Here is a 19,237-nt window from a genome sequence, read left to right on the forward strand (position 1 = left end):
TAATTATAAATATGGTGATAATGGGTTATTATCTTTGAAAGAAGAGGCCCTCGACGAGCATTATCAGAGGGGGTGTTTGCTGACTGAGAGTGTCCTCTACACAACAACATCAAGTGTCCCTATGATACACAACAATCTGGAGCTGGTTTCCTTTATCTGAATGCGTCATGCTGTTAAATCCTGATTGATACTGTATTGATGAACAGTATAGATGGAGAGGAGGAGAGCTTGGATCCATTTTGACCCAGGGATTTACTGGACCTGGACTACTCCCTGCTATTTGGCAAACAGCGTGTCCCAACAAAGCAGAACAGTGACCCCCTGTGGATTCTGCCAGATAATACAAATGCAACATGACGTCACTCTGGAGCAAGAGCTGCTAACACTTGTAAATGACTGTCTTACAAACATACAGATAAGTATCATGCAGACTCCACTACAAAATAATACAGTTTTTAAACTGACGCAGTATTGATTCGATTTGTGTTTTATTACTGTGCTCAGCCCAAACAGGCCTACAAGACACGATTAATTAGAAAAACAGACCAGAAACCAGAGTAGCAACATAAATTACACATAATACTAAACAAATAAACCATCTTGACTTTTTTTCCAAGCTTTAGAAATAAAGGTAACAATCATTCTACTCTGTCATTGTCCGTACCAGAACAGACATTTCATTTATTAATTCACAGGATTTAAACAACCTGTTGTCCTCCTGGACAGTTTTAAATCCACAACCTTCAATTGCCAGTTGAAGGATTCTTGTTCTCAGCTCTGCAACTAAAGACCTTTGACTCCTTGTTAAGTTTGCTGTAACATAAAGTTCAGTGCCATATTTATGCTTGATTTGGATATGTTTTTGTAATTTAGGTTTAAACAAAATATCTTGTGACCATTTTGCTTCAGAACTAGCAAGTAATTTTCTTCTTATTGTGTTCATGCTGCATCATAAATTAGGGTGTTAGGGTCTAACTCAGCTTTATTCATGAGCTCTTTGGTCCATAGAGAATTGTGCAACACCAAAGAAAAACCTTCTTCCCCTGTTTTCTGGCATATTAAAGGGATAGTTGTTCTGTTGTGGACAGGGTCAGCAGCAAAGTATATATCAGCCACTAAACAAAGGCCCACCTAAGAAAAATCTATATCAATTTAAGTGCACGCTATATTTAGAATATTTCCACCACTTGACGTTGCCGTCAGACAGCCTTCTCTGATGTCAAACTGCCATTTTATAGGCCAAATATCATTGTCTCCAAACCAACCAAACTCAAACTCAATCTAACTCTGTTAGATTATTTGTGTTATTGTGGAACTTCAGAGTTTTAAATGATAGCTCAGAATCACTGAAGTCCCACAATAATACAACGAATGGATTGAGGTGCTTTGCAAGATGAAATTGCTGATTTTGCCTATGGACTTTAGTTGCTTTGGAGAGACAATACTTGGCTTAAATAATGCAGTTTCCTGTCAGCTAAGGCTGTCTGAGGTAAAACATTGAAAATATTCCACAACTAGTATTTCTTTCTGCTTCTTCAAACTAGGGGTGTGCATCTCATACACTGACTAAGAACAAGTACCTCAAACATCTTAACATCAAGTAATACAAACTATCCATCTAAGCAAACAATACCACAGTTCTGTAATTCCACATTTTTATCACTTTCAACTGGCCTTTTCAGGCACTTCATATATGAAAGAACTTGCTCCAGGGTTTGACTAATTAAGACTCACTGTGCGTTTAGTTCCACCCTCGTCCCCTCCATCAAATTCATCCACATCACGTACAGCATGTCACATGGATGTAATGTGTATTACACACCTCAGAGAACGTGTGACATGACATGTCCCAAGTGTGAAAAGGCCCATGTTCTATTTGACATGCCGCTGGCAGGTGATTAGCAGCGAGTCAGGCCTTGCTGCACCCCATCAGACATTATCGCGCAGAAGGCTCCCTCTCCTTAATACATAATTATAAAAGTCATATGAATGTCCTTCACATGTCTGGAGGGGGTTAAAGCGTTTACATAGAATGTAGAGCTGGAGTGCACACACAGAAAAGTCAAATATTGTTTTTAAGTCTGGTTTGTTGCAGTCACAAGAGGATGTCTGTAGCTTCTAGCCCTACAGCCAGGCTCTCTTCACCTACAGTCAGGTGGTGATGGATTGGTGAGAGGTCACTAATGATTCTGTCAATCAATACCTTGGCTGGTGTGTCACAGCAGCCCTCTTGCACCCTGCCAGGGGCTGTCACTCTCACCGGCCCACGTCAGACCCAGTGGAGACCCAGCACACCCACACCTGCCCCGCTGCCGAACAGGACATCTTATCTAGGTGAGTGATTATGACAAGAGGGATTATGTCAATTAAATGTGCAGCCTACAGAGCCAGCATCACTCCCGAGGAATAAGGAAGAGTATAACCCCATGTGTAGGCTGCCTCTTCAATCAATTTGCACCTAATGAATGAAGAGGAATGATTAAACACATGAACTGGCTCCATGAGGCTTCAATAAACCTAAACTAATTCAAGGGAATCCTTAATCGGCTGACCTAGGCTTTTTTGTATTGTCCCCGGTATTATAGTAACAGGATTGTAGAAGCATTGGCTCCAGTTACACCCATCCTCCAGTGATGAGGAGGCTGGGGGGTTAGCATTAATTTCCAAAGCCTTATGTTGCATTTGCATAATTACCATAAATCATCGCAGGGATGTTCTAGTCCACAGTGGAAGAGAAAGAGACTCTGGGGAAATGGCATTGCTTGGGAGGGTGACAGTGTGCAGCAGACCACTGATGTGATAGTGGATATGGTAATGATTAAGAGTAATGTTGTGGTTCTTGTAACAATGTTTAATACATAGCAAGACATATCCTTGTGTCTAGGAAACTCAGGTTTTATATAGAATCTATGTTTACACATTATCTGCAGCATTAAAGAACAGTTATTGTTCCCTGACTAAGTGACTGCTGCATTATATATCTACTTTAATATAATATGTCTGAAAGTGGGACTTCAACATTTTTAAAATCACTGCAATAATAATAATCTGCTACTGATTTACTTGGATGTTTACTATGCTTAAAAATTTAGATTTTATTGTGTTGTTTCATTTTTCTTCCATTACTTGACTTGACTTTACATTCATTGTTTAAATGTGCATTGAAATAAGCTTTACAATATAAAACACTTACTATACACAAACTGTAAGTGTCATTAAAGGGATAGCTTGATTACCTGACTTGGGGTTGTACAAGGTACAGTACTTATCCATAGTTGGTGCATTGGCTACAGTGGATGGTGGAAGGCATGTCCAGTTTGGAGAAGCAGAAAGGATTAGAACACTTTCCAAAGGCAAACTGCCATTATATAAGCCAAAACATTGTTCTCCACAAAGTAACTAGACCCATCTGACAAAAACATTTATTTAACCTTGCAGAACACAGACGCGGCTCTTCTGCTGCTGTTTGTTTTAAAGTGTGACTTCTGTGTTGTAATGGGTTAGTTCAGAGTCTAACCCTAACCCAATCCAAAATCAATCAAAATATGCTTTGAATTTCAATGAATGAATCAAAAACCTGGCTAGGTGATTTTTCAAGAATTTTTATACACGCCGACCCAGTGGCAAACATTGAAAATAATGATGTAGAAAGTCAATCTTCCTGCTGATGGTCGTAGTTTAAGAACATATTTGAACTTATTTTGAAAAAAAAAATTCAGGGTATTTCATATTGTTTAAAACGTGACTGGAGGTGGACTTTAAAAGAAAAAGTGATGTGAAAGCACTTTCCCTCCCAGTGGTTGACCAAGTAAAGATTGGTCAGCTGCCTTTGTCTCCCTATCAGTGAATTGTACACCATGGGGTTAATGTGCAGCAAATACAGAACAGGGGCACACTGAGCCTGAGGGAAGTCATTCATACAGTAACAATGTTGTGGCTCTGTAACAACCATTCTACTGGGGTGACACTATAAGCGACCTTTCCTGCTTTCTTCCATCTACAGTAATGAAAGGTTGGCTTGTACGGTGAATAGAAAAAAACACTATGAGGATTAAAATGATGTGAGCCCTATGAAAGGGCAACATTTTGTACCCTGCATTGGATTAGAGGGGTAAAAGTGGATGTGAGGGGTTAAATGCTGTGACACAGGGTACAGTCTGTGTAAGCTGCTGGCTCAGTAATCTGCTGAAGTTCTAATGCTTTGTGTAATGATAAATTTGTGTCAGCTGCAGCAAAGTCAGTTCAGGACAACTCGCAACAGACCTGGAAGTTAACCTGGAGACCTAACTAGGTAGTGCAACACTTGCTTAATGTCTCTTATCTCTGTAGAGTCGACCACTGCTTTATGCACCTGTACTGTACATAAAGATACAATAACTCAACAAAAACTCCCCAAACTTTGCCAAACCTCTTTTATCACTCCTCCCAGGCTTCTGTAGCTACTGCTGCAGCTGCATGACCTGATAAAGCTCAGGAAACAGTAGGTGAGCAGGCGATAAAGAGATTGAAACAGAGACTGAGAGCCAGAATAGGCAGGGAGGCTCTGAGAGAGGCATTAAGGAGGAGAAGAGAAAGACATTAAATATGAAAAGGTAAATGCAAAAATAAACTATGACCTGACAGAAAGGAAGGAGAGGGAGGAGGGAACATTAAGAGAGCGTCGATGTAGAGGGCAGAGACGGAGAAGCACGACAGCTGGCAGACGGGGAAGGCGGCGCTACTCCATTCGAGTCCAGTCTCACTGCACCTCAGCGGGCCAGATGGACTAACCTGCCCCTGTGTGCCCTTCACCAGCCAACACACACCCACACACACACACACACACACACACACACACACACGAAACTCAGTGTACTCTGTTAAGTTGGTCATGTTAACCCCCTGGTGCTGGTTATGGTACAGTCTTTGCAAATAAGAAGATGCTGAAAAAAATGCATACAGTAGGCAACATGTTATATTACTTTTATGATCCTGAGGTTGTTGCTTTCCCAAAATGTCAACGTGTGTGTTTGATGATCAAATCACTCTCCAAAACAGAAAAAGAAAGCCCACTGTGATGCAGGATCTCCCTCTAGTGTCCAAACTCAGCTACTACATCATCATCACATTTCAGCACCAAGGCAATGGACAGCTCCCATGACCAAAATGCACAGGCCACCAATAAGCGAAGAAGTGAGAGAGAAAACATTATGGACATTATTTTGAAATCCAGGATCGAACCATCTCAAAGTTTTACCAATTAAAAACCAAACATCTTGTGTAGGTTTAACTCTTCCCCGGGTGTTTGTTTTCGTCCTCATTTCTCACGTAATTTAGTGGCAATCCTGCTAGAAAAACATTCGGCCGGTCCCCAAACAGTATTGATTGATGTCTGGTTATAAAAAGACATCTATCATCCAGACAGTCTGAAATTAAAGCTGTAGTGGCCTGTGTGTCCACGCTCTTGTGTCTGTGTGTGTGCGTGCTCACTCTCCCTTGTATGTGTGTGTGTGTATGCGTGTGTACTTGTAGGTGGTCGGTGGGGCTGTGTGTTGACGCGGTATAGTATTATGAAACAATAAAATTTAGACAGCTGATTCATATCGGGGCATAAAAGCCAGAGTTTTGTTAGGTTCCTTTTTAATGAAACCTATAATTTCTGCCTCCCTCTCTCTGTGGTGTTGCTATGGAGCAGAGGGATCGATCATAAAGAGAGATATCCAGAGCTGCTCTATTTGCAGGATTGCCATGGCGATGAGTGAGCTAAGTTACAGTGTGAAAGATCATTACAGAGTCGCATGTCAACTACAGTCATACACTGCTGAGAACGTCACACTCATCTGTCTTGTAAAAACAGGTCGATGATAAAATAGCTCGGTTTGACATAAGCATGGTCACACACACACACACACACACACACAGATGCACTCACCGCTGCTGTAGTGTCATGCAGCAAGGTTTTGTCAAAGACTGATGTTACAGGCACAAAGGTTACAAATTCAATCACTTTAGAGATGGCTGCCACATCACTGTGTCTCCTTCCTTGCACGTGAGTGTGTGCATCCATGAATGTGTAGACCATGAGACTATATCGCTGGGTCAACAGAAACGAAACCGTTAGAAATTCAAACAGGGTGGAGGTGTCACGTCCACCAAATGCATTACTGTAAAGACAGGATGATGAAATAAAGAGAAAAAGGCACACAGAGGGAAATCTCATGCAGCAAGACAGACTTAAGATAATACAGCAGATATCATGTGGACTGCTGTGATCATATCAGTTCATATGAGTTTCACCAGCGGTGCCACTCTGCCAAGACATGAATTCTGCAATACTGTCATTACTGTGATAAATGTTTAACCATATTAAAACTAATGTGCTTCACAGTGGGTGTGATAACATGCAAGTAGAACACTATGCACATACTCATAGAACTGTTGTTACATTGAGTAACTACTATTTTCCTTGCTAACATCGACACCAGTAGCAAAGCACACCAATTTTTCTGTTGTTGGCTACACGGACCAACAGAAGTCTTTATCTAACATTTGTTCCATCAGCTGAGGAAGTGAAGACCCAGTGGATTAACTTTATTTTGATGGAAATGTCCCCACAACAACGGGAAAACTTGTGTGTGTGCTACGCTATGGGCCAGTACAGAGCAAGCTTCACTTCAAAACTCAAGCTCAAGGATTAATTCACTATTCACTATTTTAATGTTGTTTAACTGTTTAGTTTGCAGATTGGCCTGTTGTACTTTCTGTTAACATCTGTTGTACTCCAACACGCTGGAATGATATTGCAATAATGACGTAATGTTACGGAGCAGTCAAGAGAAACTGTTAGGCCAGTTCAAGTATGGTTTGGAGCATTTCCACCCTAAGTAATTTGGTTTGGAACCTTAAAAGTTACAAACAGCAGGTTTTACTTGATAACCAAAGTCGGCATATCATATTCTACAGGTAGTTGTGTACTGTTAAACACCCTCTGCTGATGACATCCTTGATTACAATGGTTTAACTCAAACCTGGTGGACGTGCGGGCTGGTTCACTTGATAGTACCAACGTTCAAAGAATCTTGATCAGATGAATGAAGAACCGAAGCTACTTTAGTACAAAAGTGCTAATTTGAAGCCAACTAAATAACCAGGGTGGTAGGTTTCATGTGGAACATCACTTGCTTTTAGTGGAACTTCCTACTGCAGCACAAGCTCAGTTGGTTTTGTTGTTACATGAAAGCCCTCTGTGCTGTGTGAGCCACACCATGTCTGTTGCTGCTGTATGAAAATGTACTGACAGACATGCCTCATCCTTGCCGTTGTCTAACTCTGAGAATGAATCACATTATGCTTACTTACATTATGGGGCAGGCTAGAGGCCTACAGCCACATTGTCATTCCTGTTTGGATCCAATAAACACATCTGATTTTTGAATACATTTTTTTTTCATAAGATATGTTCACTGACTTTTCCAATAGAGTGAAAAGAGCTAGAATCAGATCATTTTTGTAATATTGTGATAAAATACAGTTACTGTCACCATGAAAAACAAAATCAACCACCCCTACTGTGAGCCTCTAATTCCCACAGAGGAGAGCAGATCTACAGTATCAGCACATTCAACCAGTGAACGAACATCTGTTTTTCATCTTTCCTCTCCTCTCAACCTCTCTCCTCTATCTTCCTCTTGACCTTAGGGAGCTAATGCACACGCATGCACGCATGCACGCACACGCTCATGCGCAAACACACACACAAGCACTCTAACAGTGATCATCTGCCTTTGTCAGGGGGTCTGACACTGAGCTAAGCATTTCTTGGCCGTCCCAAAGGATCTCAAACACAACCAATATTTACTGTGTGTGTGTGTGTGTGTGTGTGTGTGTGTGTGTGTGTGTGTGTGTGTGTGCACCCTTACAGAGAGCTTTATCCACAACCTCCTTGGCCTGAACGCTGTTGCTTACATCACGTGTTACTATAAACCCAGCAGCTCTAAAGAGAGCACACATTTATTCCAGTTGCTCATCGCCACTCTGAATTCGCTTCACTTCCAGACCCATCTGACCTGCTTTTATCCACAAGAATCCAAATCAAACAGTCTTCTTCTGCGTAAAAGCTTTTCTCTGTAGCGATTGAGTGGACAAGTACCACCTAAGTGTGCTCATACGCACAACTCTCCCAGCCGTCTCTGAGATTTAACCTGCCTGTTGACTTCAGGCTCAGAGATTAGCAGAGAAGTGTACACACACTTGCTATTCAGCCAGAAGGCTGCAGGAGACGTCAGTATAGAATTATAATGACCAGAACAGACGCAGCAGAGAAAATCCCCGGGATTTATTGCGGTCTGGTTAAATGAAGAGAAGCTGTGCTGAATGAGAATGGCTGTTTCTACTGATTTCAATTCTCAGTGTGCTGCTGCTGCTGCTGCTGCTGCTGTGTGTGAAAGAGTGTGTGTGTGTGTGTGTCAGAGCAAATCCTTGTATATTTACTCTCTGCTCCCACAGAAGAGGCCGGCTGTGAGTCTGCATACTGAAGAAATTAGCTGAGAGATGCCGCCCCCTTCTGGACAGGAGTGAGACTTTACACATTGTCCCATATTCTCCACAAAAAAACAGCACAGTCATAACATTGTAACACATACTTGTGCATGCAAAGCCTCATTGCAAAGCACAAATTTAAAAATCACCGCATGTATCCATAGCTGTCCTCTCTACTCAACTGTCCAAGCAGAGAGGCATGTCCTCCTAACACACTTGTCAGTCACAGCGTCATCTGAATGCCTTGAATTCGTAATGGAGAATATGTTTGACATGATCATGACTTACTGGGGTGCTGCCATCTGACAGGGTCGTCATGCTGATCGACATGCTCATCTTGTCGGAGGAGGAGAGGGAAGGTGGGGAAGGGCTCCTCTTCTCCGCTTCCTGTCTCTGGAGGAAGTCTCGCCAGGCCCGCTGGATACTGCGCGCAGCAATGAAAAGACGACATGTAAACACAGGCAGGGATGAGCATTTAAGACTTTCTTGTGTACTCCTTTTGATTATAATTTTGTTCTGTAGAGGGATTTTACTTTGTGAAATGTATCCTTCACGCTGTGTCAAAAGAGGGATTATTCTTGTCTGCTAAACAGGCAAATAAGTGGCTCAAACTGAGATGATAAAAAAATCCCATTATAGCAGGTCAGTTCACTTGAGTATCAGTTGAGTTTCTTTAAAAATTTCACATCTTTGTCAGAATCAGTTGTAAAGTTAATTACCTTGAAGGACTGTCTATTTGTGACCCCCTTGTGACAGGTAATGTACAAATGTGAACATTTCCATGATCCTTGATATCACCTTTTAATCAGGGGGTGGAAGGGTGCTCTGAATTAAATTTTTTGAGTATCTGTGCTTTACTTGACTATTAAACTTGTGATTTTTTCTCCACTACATCTGAAAGACAAATATTGTTCTTGTGACTCCACCACCTTCAAATGATGGCTGTTGTTAGTCCTTAAATAGTTTTGAAGACAGTGGGTGAGTTTATTTTATTTCCTATATGCTGTATTCACAGGAGAAAAAACAATCACAGCAAACTACTCCTACACTGTCAGTCAAGTTCAAAGTGCTCGCTGCATTCTTTGAACAATCTGAAGTTGGTGGTGGAAATGATAATAAAGATGATGATTGCTCACTAGAGCATCCACGGCCTACCTGACATCCATTTTGAAATGAAGAAAAGTTCACATCCTGTAAATGTTTACCCTGTTAACTGCACACAAACTTCACCACTACCCACAAAAAATGACCATCTAACCTGATAAAGCATGCTGAGGTAAGTAAATTAAAAAGTAAAGTAAATTCCAGATAAACATTTTAACCAAAGTTGTCTGTGCTTGTAGTAGTTTTTATATTTATGTGGGCTTTTTTGTGTGTTTATGCTATATTCTATAGCAAAAATTAGTACTACTAAGGATAGGTACTGAAAACATGTATCAATCAAGCCCAGGGTTTAAATTATTACAGAAGAAAATGCGTGTTTAAATATTTGAGTGTTTTAAAATTAAGTATTCTAGTTAAAGGAAAAAGGAAAAACTAAAGGAAAAATTGACTGAATGACTTTTACGAGTATTGGAGTAACATTTGAGCAGGAGTATCTATTCTGGGCGTTGTGTACTGTGTCCACCTCTGCTTCTAAGGTTTCATTATAATCACTTTTAGAGGAAGAAAAACAGTATTTCACAAGAGATATGTGAAGATTGAAGAAAAGTCACCAAAAAAAAGAGAGGTATGTTTTTTCTTTCTTCCTGTTTATCATTGACCAGTCAGATTTATCTTGCTACCACATGGAGGGGCCTTGAATCCGATTACTTAGAGGAATCAAGTACCTAGAGAGCTAGTTTTCTGTCTTAATAGACAAACTGTATGTTATCAAAATTCTATAATTGCTCCTTTTCGGCTGCAGATAGAAGATATACTCACATCAACACCTTGGTCTCAACAGGCGGCATGCTGATATTGATGTTGTTGTCTAGATCCATGGTCAGATGATTACTGAGCCGGGAGAGAAGGGGAAGGGGTGTAGGGGACATTCAGAGGACACACGCACACGCACGGGCGCACACACACACACACACACACACACACACACACACCAGTCCAATCTCAGTCTGGGTTATCAGTAATTAAACAGTGATGGCTTGGACCCATCTGCAGGGAAATGGCTTTTACAGGAACACAAGAGCAGACTGCTCAGTCTGTCTCTGTGTTTTCTGTTTATTCTTTGTGTGTATGTGTGTGTGTGTGTGTAAACTGACCTCTGCAGCTGGAAACCCCCTTCATTAACATGCTTGAAGCCACTCTGGAGGCTCTTCAGCTGCTCCTGTGTGAGAGGGGGACAAACAGACAGACAAAGAGACAGAATTAAGTAAGCTTGACATAAACAGGTATGTGGCTTTGGTACATATCTGAGCGAGAGGCCTTTGCAGTAAGAGGAGCTCAAGTAACACTTCATTTGAAGGGGTGCACAGAAGATTGTCATAACTATGTTATGACACCTGTCATGAACATTACAGAGTCTTTATGATGGTTTATGACTGGTGTCTTTAAATGTCATTTTGTCAAGTATTTCATTTTTAATGCAAACTTTATATTGGTGTCTTTGTCATGGCAACTTGACATGACAAAACTTGAAAAAACTGTTAAACTTTATGTTTTAACATTGCTTTATACTGTCATATGGTTGGTTTTGACATTGGCTGTCATAAGACCATTATAAACTTGTCATGAATATTTTCCTTGATTTCAAATACAATGATACATTTTGGACTTGTTATAGATACACCATTAAATTTAATTACACTGTCAAATGCTTATGTGATTATTATTATTTTCTTGGTATCATGAGTAATAACCTTGTCCTGTGCAGTAACATTTAAAACTTCTCACAAAAATGTTATTAAGTGTTATAATCTCAAACAAATATGATTGTATAACGGGTAAAACATAAAGCTAAACATTTTCTTGAAGTTGACATGAGAAAGAGACTGACAGGTTATGTTGTCTTGGTTAATTGTCAAGTTAGTCATCACAAAGATATTGTTGGCTCCGGCACTGGCATAACAAACACATGTCAAACAATGACACTTAGTGACAATTGCCATAAACAGACATAAAGACTCTCATTTCATTTTCATGACAGGTGTCACGACATGTGGTACAGTTAGGCATTTAAGTGTTACTGAAGATCCCTACTGTGTAGCCAGTGTGTGTGTGTGTGTGTGTGTGTGTGTGTGTGTGTGTGTGTGTGTGTGTGTGTGTGTGTGTGTGTGCAAATATGAGTGAATATTTGGCAGATGTGTGATCATTGTGCTGAGCTCAGTGACCCTGCAGCAAGTGGCGTGGCAGCATTCTGGCTCAGTTGGATGTTTTCTTGTGAAGTTAGTGAAGTAAGCTTTGGAAGAACTTGCTGGTTCAGCATTTCCCTGGCATTTGGCCCAGAAGCGCGGAGAGAGTCGAAGAGGAGAGTCAAACACGGAGAGACAGGCAAGGCAGGAGCAGATACAGCAGCAGGACATAATTCATGAACTACGGCACATTTGTTGTACAGATGCGGCAGCCTCGTTGGAGATTACGGCGATGAAACTTTACACTTTTCACTAAAACGACTTTTAGCCGCGCTCTCCTCCGCTCCTCGCCTGCTGCTCTCCTCCCCTCAGCTCCATCCTCGAGCTTTAATAGTGCTGTGTAATGAGGACAGGCCTGCCTCTACATAATTGAGCAGACTAATTCAATTACAAGGGAGCAACAAAGTTTAAGTGGAGCAGTTCTTCCTGATGAGCCAGGAGGGTCACATCAGGGCGTTGAGCAGCTACCAGCTACGTCACGGTGAATTTATTCATGCATGCACGTGTGTTTACACTAAAATCTGCAAACCCCCTCCCTTTTATTTGACTTTTTGTTTGATTGCTCTATTACTGCATAATGAAGTATGCATGAAAGAATATATTGCATCTATTAGATGGCAGATTGGCCTATAAAGAGCCTCACACTAAGAAATATATTACATCTATTAGATGAACTACCACGATGAGAAAAATGGCTGCACTGCAGTGGTTACTTACTTGGCGTTTTGGTCCTAGGTGTTTAATATTCATTATATAGCGATATATGTGCTTCCCCCTTTAATAACTGTGAAAGGGTCTCAGAAAAGTAGCTGTTTGAAGTGTAAATTAGCACATATATATGTATCTAATTGAAACACTGTCTTACTGAATTTCAGCTAAACACAAAGCCGCTGTTGAAACACACCAGCGTCACATCTTTTTCCCTTTATTTTAATAAAAAAGTCTTGCTCGTTCAGCTTGCGTGTCCAATTCCACTGTGGCAGGCAGTGTTGTTTTTCTCATTACTCTCCCTCCCAGAAGGAACAAGCAGCTCATTAGACAGAATCAAGGACTTTGACTAGTGATCAATGATTGCTTCAAGGGGCTGTTTTTCATCTCTGTCTGTCTGTTTGTCTCTCCTCTGATGAAAAGAGAATCGGTGAATGCATAACCGTCGATTCTGTACAACCCAAACCTTTGTGAACTTTCTCCTGCTTTGAGAGTCAATGTCACCTCAGCCTCTCCAAATCCACCTTAATGCTATCCTGGACAGAAAGCTGTCACTTTCCTATACAGTCCCTCACTCTCACACACATCCAGTCAGACACTTTTAAATAGACTTTGAAAAGTGCAAATTGGGAGTTTTGAGACAGGCAGGAGCGAGGATGAAAAGAAAGAGCAAAAGTACGAGAAATAAAGAAAGATGGATGGACTTAAAATAACTTCAAGTCAGTGAAATGCTGAACAAAGACTTGGGTAGTGGAAGAGACAACAGAGAGAGGAATGAGCAAGTGGCAATGATGGAGAGATGAGCCGAGTATAAATGAGGAGAGGAGAGGTGTGTTTCTGTGTTTGTGTGTGATTGTTAGCTTCTGGGTAATGGAGTTGCTGGGGGACTGAATGAGCCGATCATTTCAATTTCCCCTTAGAGTTACTGATGGCCCTGCCACGGGCCTGGCCAGGCAAACTATTAAACCCACATCAGAAACAAGCACACACACACACACACACACACACACACACACACACACACACACGCATTTTCAAGCAGGCACACACACAAACTAGACAAATTTACACATGAACAAGTGCTTTAAAGGCGACACACAGTCATGCACACATGAGCACGACCTTACACACACAGAGGCATCTTCAGTTATATACCAGCCTCTCTGTCAACAGCTCAACTAAAAGCATCACCCTCTCTCCATTTTGCTGCTTATTTAGTGTTTCCTTAAAACAAGCAACTAGTAAGTTATCAGTGGTACAAACTGACATGTTACATCAAATAGAGATAATGTCCAATCTGAACAACATAGTGATAATATCTCATGCTTTCATCGTTAGCCTGAATAATTGTCTGTTGACATCTGTGCTGTAATTATGCATCTTTTTAGATGAGCAGGATTCAATGGATAATATTTTTGTAATTATTTTGCAGCAACATCAAAAGAGGAAAATGTCAGATTCTATTTAAATGGCAAATCATGTTGGTTTGGCTCAGATCTGGCCCATGGGTAAACGTGTCAAACAATAATGTAAAACACGTTTTACATTATTTAATGTCACATTAATTAAACACTGTAATGGAGCCAAGCTTCATACAGTTTTCAGTAATTTGCAGCAGGTTGCATTTAAAGGAGCAATATATAAAATATGGTCACCTTTCTAAGGTAACTCCAAATAAATAAGGAGCAAGATATCACCAGAGTAACAGTTCCTTGCTCCTCACTATAGTCTGCTGTGACTGTCTTTGTAGCTAGCCTACTAGCTGCTATTAGCTCAGTTAGCTGTGTAGCTATGACTCAAGTCTGGTTGGCCCTGCAGCTCGGATCAGCTTGGGTGGTGTGTTTATGTTTACACCCTGAGCAGTGGAACCAGGCTCTGCGAACAAGGCCAGAGCGAACACACCCTCACAGACTGAGAGAGGTCAGCTTGACAACACGGAATACAGTGCCAAGCAAATTTACAGTGGCTCTGACCAGGAGTCAAACCGGGAGCGATAGAAGCAGCAGGTGGGAAAAGCAGAGGCGTGAAGCAAAGAGGAGCAAGAGGGAGGTCGAGCACCAGAAAAGCAGTGGAGAGCAAGAATATTTTCACATCTAATGTAGAAGATTAAGGATTTACACTCAACCAAACTAAAGTTGGTGATTGTTGACAAGTATGAAGAGTTTTGTGTTGTTTGGCCTTAATAGACAAGACGGGCTGCAGTGGCACTTTGAGGATAATTTTTTTTTTCTTGACCTTTGTATCACTTTTTTCTATTATTGATTATGTTTATCTGTGATAATCTGTGATCTGTGTGTGTGTGTGTGTGTGTGTGTGTGTGTGTGTGTGTGTGTGTGTGTGTGTGTGTGTGTGTGTGCCCGCGCGTGTGCGTGTCTATGCTTGCAAAACAAAAATTGCAACACTGACATCCGGAGCACATTATTCACCACTTAAACAAAACCCTGACTTCAGCAGGACATATACAACGATCTTTATACACGGTATTGATTTCAAAATCTATAGCAATATACATTTTGTAATTATTTTGTACCAAACCGAGGAAAAAAACAATGTATGTGGTGTTGTCCAAAAGTCTCTTCTTCTGCTATCCACCCCTGCATCCTTCCACCCCTCAGTGGAAAACCCCATCCCATATCTGGAGTAGAAATGCCAAAAAAAGTACCGGAACATAAACCAGAGGTTTGCATAATTTAGTGGCAGAGTTGACAGAAAATCTATAGTCATTTTGGGCTTTGGCAGTGCCAAGCAGGCTTGTATTGATTGGTGTGTGTGTGTTTGTGTGTGTGTGTGTGTGTGTGTGTGTGTGTGTGTGTGTGTGTGTGGATTTATGGTGAAGTCAGGCAGAGCAGAGGGAGAAGGAGGCAGGGAGGAAGAGGAGAGATGCTGATGGAGAAGAGACCTTGAACCCTCAGTACACTATACAACAACAGAGGAAATAGAGTTACTGACAGCCAAATGCAGACCACAAACCCTCTCATGTCATCCATCCCTCCTCACCCCCTCTCTACCTCCACCTCTTTCATCAATCTTTTTCCTTTAACTCCATTTTCCGAAAATTAAATGAAAATAAAACAAGACAAGTGTGAAGAGGCGACGAGAAGATAAAGCAGTTAAGAGAGATGGAAAAGGGGAAAATTGATGATTTGACCACACTGTGAGAAATGTACTGAGCCCAGAAGACTAATAGTTGTTTTGTAAGTCTGCCTTGTTATCTAAGGGACAGCTGTGGTAGCAGGGGGCTAGGTGCAGGGTTAGAGGGCATGGAAGAGGTACCACCAGGCTCCTGGCTGCTCCCTTCGCCCTAACACAACTCTATACAGCAGGAGTCCATGGAAAAAGGATTCCATCACAATTTATGCCATAAAAGCTGAGCAGTCCAGGTTTGTTGGTGGATCTCACTGGTGGACATGGGAAGATCAGACATTTCTGGAGCAAATTCTGGTGACAATAATGCTGGAGTAAAAGATGCAGGGACAAATGGCATTCAGGCAAAACTATAACCAATCACAAGTCTGCTTTGGTGCAATTATAATTAGCCTAAATTCTGCTGTTGTTGCTGAACTTAGTGTAAACCTGCAAATGTTCACAGGGGCTTGAATAAATCCAGAAATGTGCCCTTTCAATAAACTGAAAATGCATTTTAAGGCTACCTCAAATGACTGCATGAATTATTCATATCAGGAGGAAATCGACACTCCTGCAGTGTGATGCACAGACAACAATCTCCTGTTCAATGTCGGCGAAAACAAGGAGCTAATTGTTGATATCGGCTCCACTGATGTTCCTGAGAGTCAACATCACAGAGGCCCTGTCATGGTTATATCTCCAGCCTGGTGTAAAAAAAAAAAAAAAAAAAAAAAAAAAAAAGCTTGGAAATGACTGTATTACTTAGGATGCTTAAGAAGGCAAACATCCTGTGCTAAGTACTTGTTAACTTTTACAGAGGTACATTAGAAAGTGTCAAAAGTATTACGGTATTTACTCACTGAAGACTTCAGTTCAGTCTTTATTGTCCTGCCTGAAATTTGGCATGCAATAAAACCAGGCAGTGTTCAGTAACTTTTTCTATGCCAGCACTGTGCAGGTTGTTCATAAGCACTTGGTATTAAACTGTCTTAAGTTTAATTTTTTATACTAGCATTTTGTTCAAGTATAAATTTCTGGCATCATGACAGCTCTGCTAGAGACATCACATAGTTGCTTGGGATGTAGACAACCCTGGGAAGGAGAGCTCTGCAGCTGGTGATTAAAACGGCACAGAACATCATTGGTACCCATCTAGTAAGCATCAATGATATCAGGGAGGTGAGGTGTCTGTGCAGAGCCCACAGGATACTAAAAGACAATAAGCTACCACTAGACTACAGAGCAGCTTCTTTCCTGGTCCTCCACACCCCACCATAAACCCAAATCTAATCATTTATTCTTATGAGTTATTATTAATTCATCCATTTATATAATTTTTACTTTGTGAGTGGCTTAAAGAGACCACAGCTTGAATTTCATTGTACAACCATGTGTTGTACAATGGTAAATAAATGAACCTTGTACTGAACAACTTCTGTCATTTTAGATTCTTGGGGTGTACATGCTTTTACACCCTTATTAGATCCTTTTTACAGCTGCTTGTGTACAATTGAGGACATCATGACTTTCAAAATCACCTTCAATGCCCACAATGACACTTTAAATTTTTGGTAGAAAACTGTGTTTAGAACTTAATATAAATGCTACAACAGAAACTACAACAATATCCTTTCCTCTTGTGAAAAATAAACTCTTTTAATATCTGTGCTGCTCTGATGACTCTTACATTCATACATTTGATAGAAAAGGTCCTATAATAATATTTACATGGCTGTAAACATGGCTCTCAAGAGTAGCGTTGAAAGGCTTGCTGATGTGCTAAGCAAGATCAAACTCAGTTTAGTGATATTTACAACAGGCAGGTCTTTACAAATGCCAAAACCATCTGAGACTGTTCTGAGAGCTCCCTGTACAAAGAACCTGAGCTTTTGTCTTCAGCCTGCAGCTATGAGGGCAAAACCACTGAAAGGTTGCCTTTGTATACACTGTATTATATAGATATCGATATGCTGAACATGAAATAGCTCATGCACAACAATAGCTGTCCTAACCGCCTTTTATTTGCACTTCATGACACCTCACTTCTGAAATGATCTCAGGGTTTTTATACTGCTTATTGTTTTTATATATTTTTTACAGCGTTATTGTTTTTACTGCCTCATAGTTGTTTTTATCATGTTTTTATTGTCTTAGTTGTGTGTGGTGTCACTGCTGTCTTATTGTCTTGTTAATACAATGTTTTCAAACCTGGCTGCACATTACATTCCCTATAATGGGACTATCAAGAATGACTTAACCTGACTTGACTTTAAAGAAGCAGAATGATCAACTTGTGCGACTTAGCTTGTGAGGGAACGAAGGAAAACAGTCGGGTTACAGAGGAGAGACAACACAGGAGACAGAGGCGGGAGGGGCCGAGTGATTGACGCTCTGAAAGGTTAGATACCTCAGCTGCAGGGGACAAAGGGCAGGGGAAAGATAAAGATACAGCACTTTGCAGAAAGGCAGAAAGTGATTCGGTTGAGAGTCGGCAAGGGAGTTAAAGAGGAAGAGAATATGAAAGTGAGTTCTTCGTTGGCGGCGAGAAGAAGGGATATGGAGGTGAAAGAACAAGCCTGTGGGCTCTGAAGAAATTAAACTGGACCGACGCCAGGCAGCCAGCCAGAGAAACACAGGAAAGAGAGAAATGGCCTGCCTGGGAAATGGCCTTCATCTCTCCTGTACATGGGGTGTAAATCTGTCCCTTGCACCTCCAACCGCTCCAGACACACATACTAACACTCACACACATGATTTAAATAGCTCTCCTGCTCCTCTAAATGCTCCCTTAACTCAGTTCTGGGGACATAGTGACAGACAGAGAAGAGACACACACACACACACACACATCTAAAGAGCCTATAAAAACACAAAGTCATAATCTATTTCCCCTCATTGCTGCACTATATTTTCAACTCTGTTGCTCTTTAAGGTCAGTATCTTATCCTCCTCTGGCTGCAACATACCAAACATGATATATTCTCATGTTCTTCCACTTGTCTTCTTTACTCTCATCTCTCCTTGTTTGTCTTGTATTCCCTCTGCAGCCTCTCAGTCTAAGTTGGTTTTCCTCTTCAATACTTGATGAGCTTCCTGATGTGAAGTGCTGGCAACCGATTCCAGGTCGTCACTCTATCGTCTTCCAGCGCCGACTGCAGAACATTGGCCAGATGTGTTTGTTTTCCTGATGAACTCAATTAACTCTGGTGCACAGTCTACAGGAAGCTGCACATAGGCATTTATATGGAACACAAACACACACTCACACAGTAAGCATCTTTTAACCTACAATTAAGCAGGTAATTCTAGTTAATTCACGTGGTGCAGACCTTACAACAGCATGCGACAATGTAAAAAGTTGTGGCTCAAAATTAGATAAAGGCAAATACTAGAAGCAAAACCAAAATCAATATAAAGGGAAAACAATCAGAAAAAAAAAAAAATCTGAAATCAGATGCAAACCACAAGGTATAAAAACTAATAAAGCCAAAATCAGCTTGTATTAACCCTTTCCAAGTAATTTGTTATCAAGAAGATGG

At 41.0% G+C, this 19,237-nt stretch overlaps 1 protein-coding gene across 2 annotated transcripts in view; it reads right to left on the bottom strand.

Annotated features, from left to right (window-relative positions):
• Positions 1-19,237, bottom strand: part of schip1 (schwannomin interacting protein 1) — a 326,809-nt gene that overhangs the window by 222,800 nt on the left and 84,772 nt on the right. For both annotated transcript variants that reach the window (XM_084717798.1, XM_084717801.1), the window contains exons 6-8: positions 10,776-10,840; positions 10,441-10,512; positions 8,806-8,941 (exon numbers count right to left, since the gene is read on the bottom strand). In XM_084717798.1, coding sequence (XP_084573924.1) covers positions 8,806-8,941; positions 10,441-10,512; positions 10,776-10,840 — 273 coding nt within the window. The remainder of the gene's footprint in view (positions 1-8,805; positions 8,942-10,440; positions 10,513-10,775; positions 10,841-19,237) is intronic.

Source organism: Lutjanus erythropterus, chromosome 4, assembly GCF_056507025.1.
Source record: "Lutjanus erythropterus isolate fLutEry1 chromosome 4, fLutEry1.hap2, whole genome shotgun sequence".
Lineage (NCBI taxonomy): Eukaryota > Metazoa > Chordata > Actinopteri > Lutjaniformes > Lutjanidae > Lutjanus > Lutjanus erythropterus.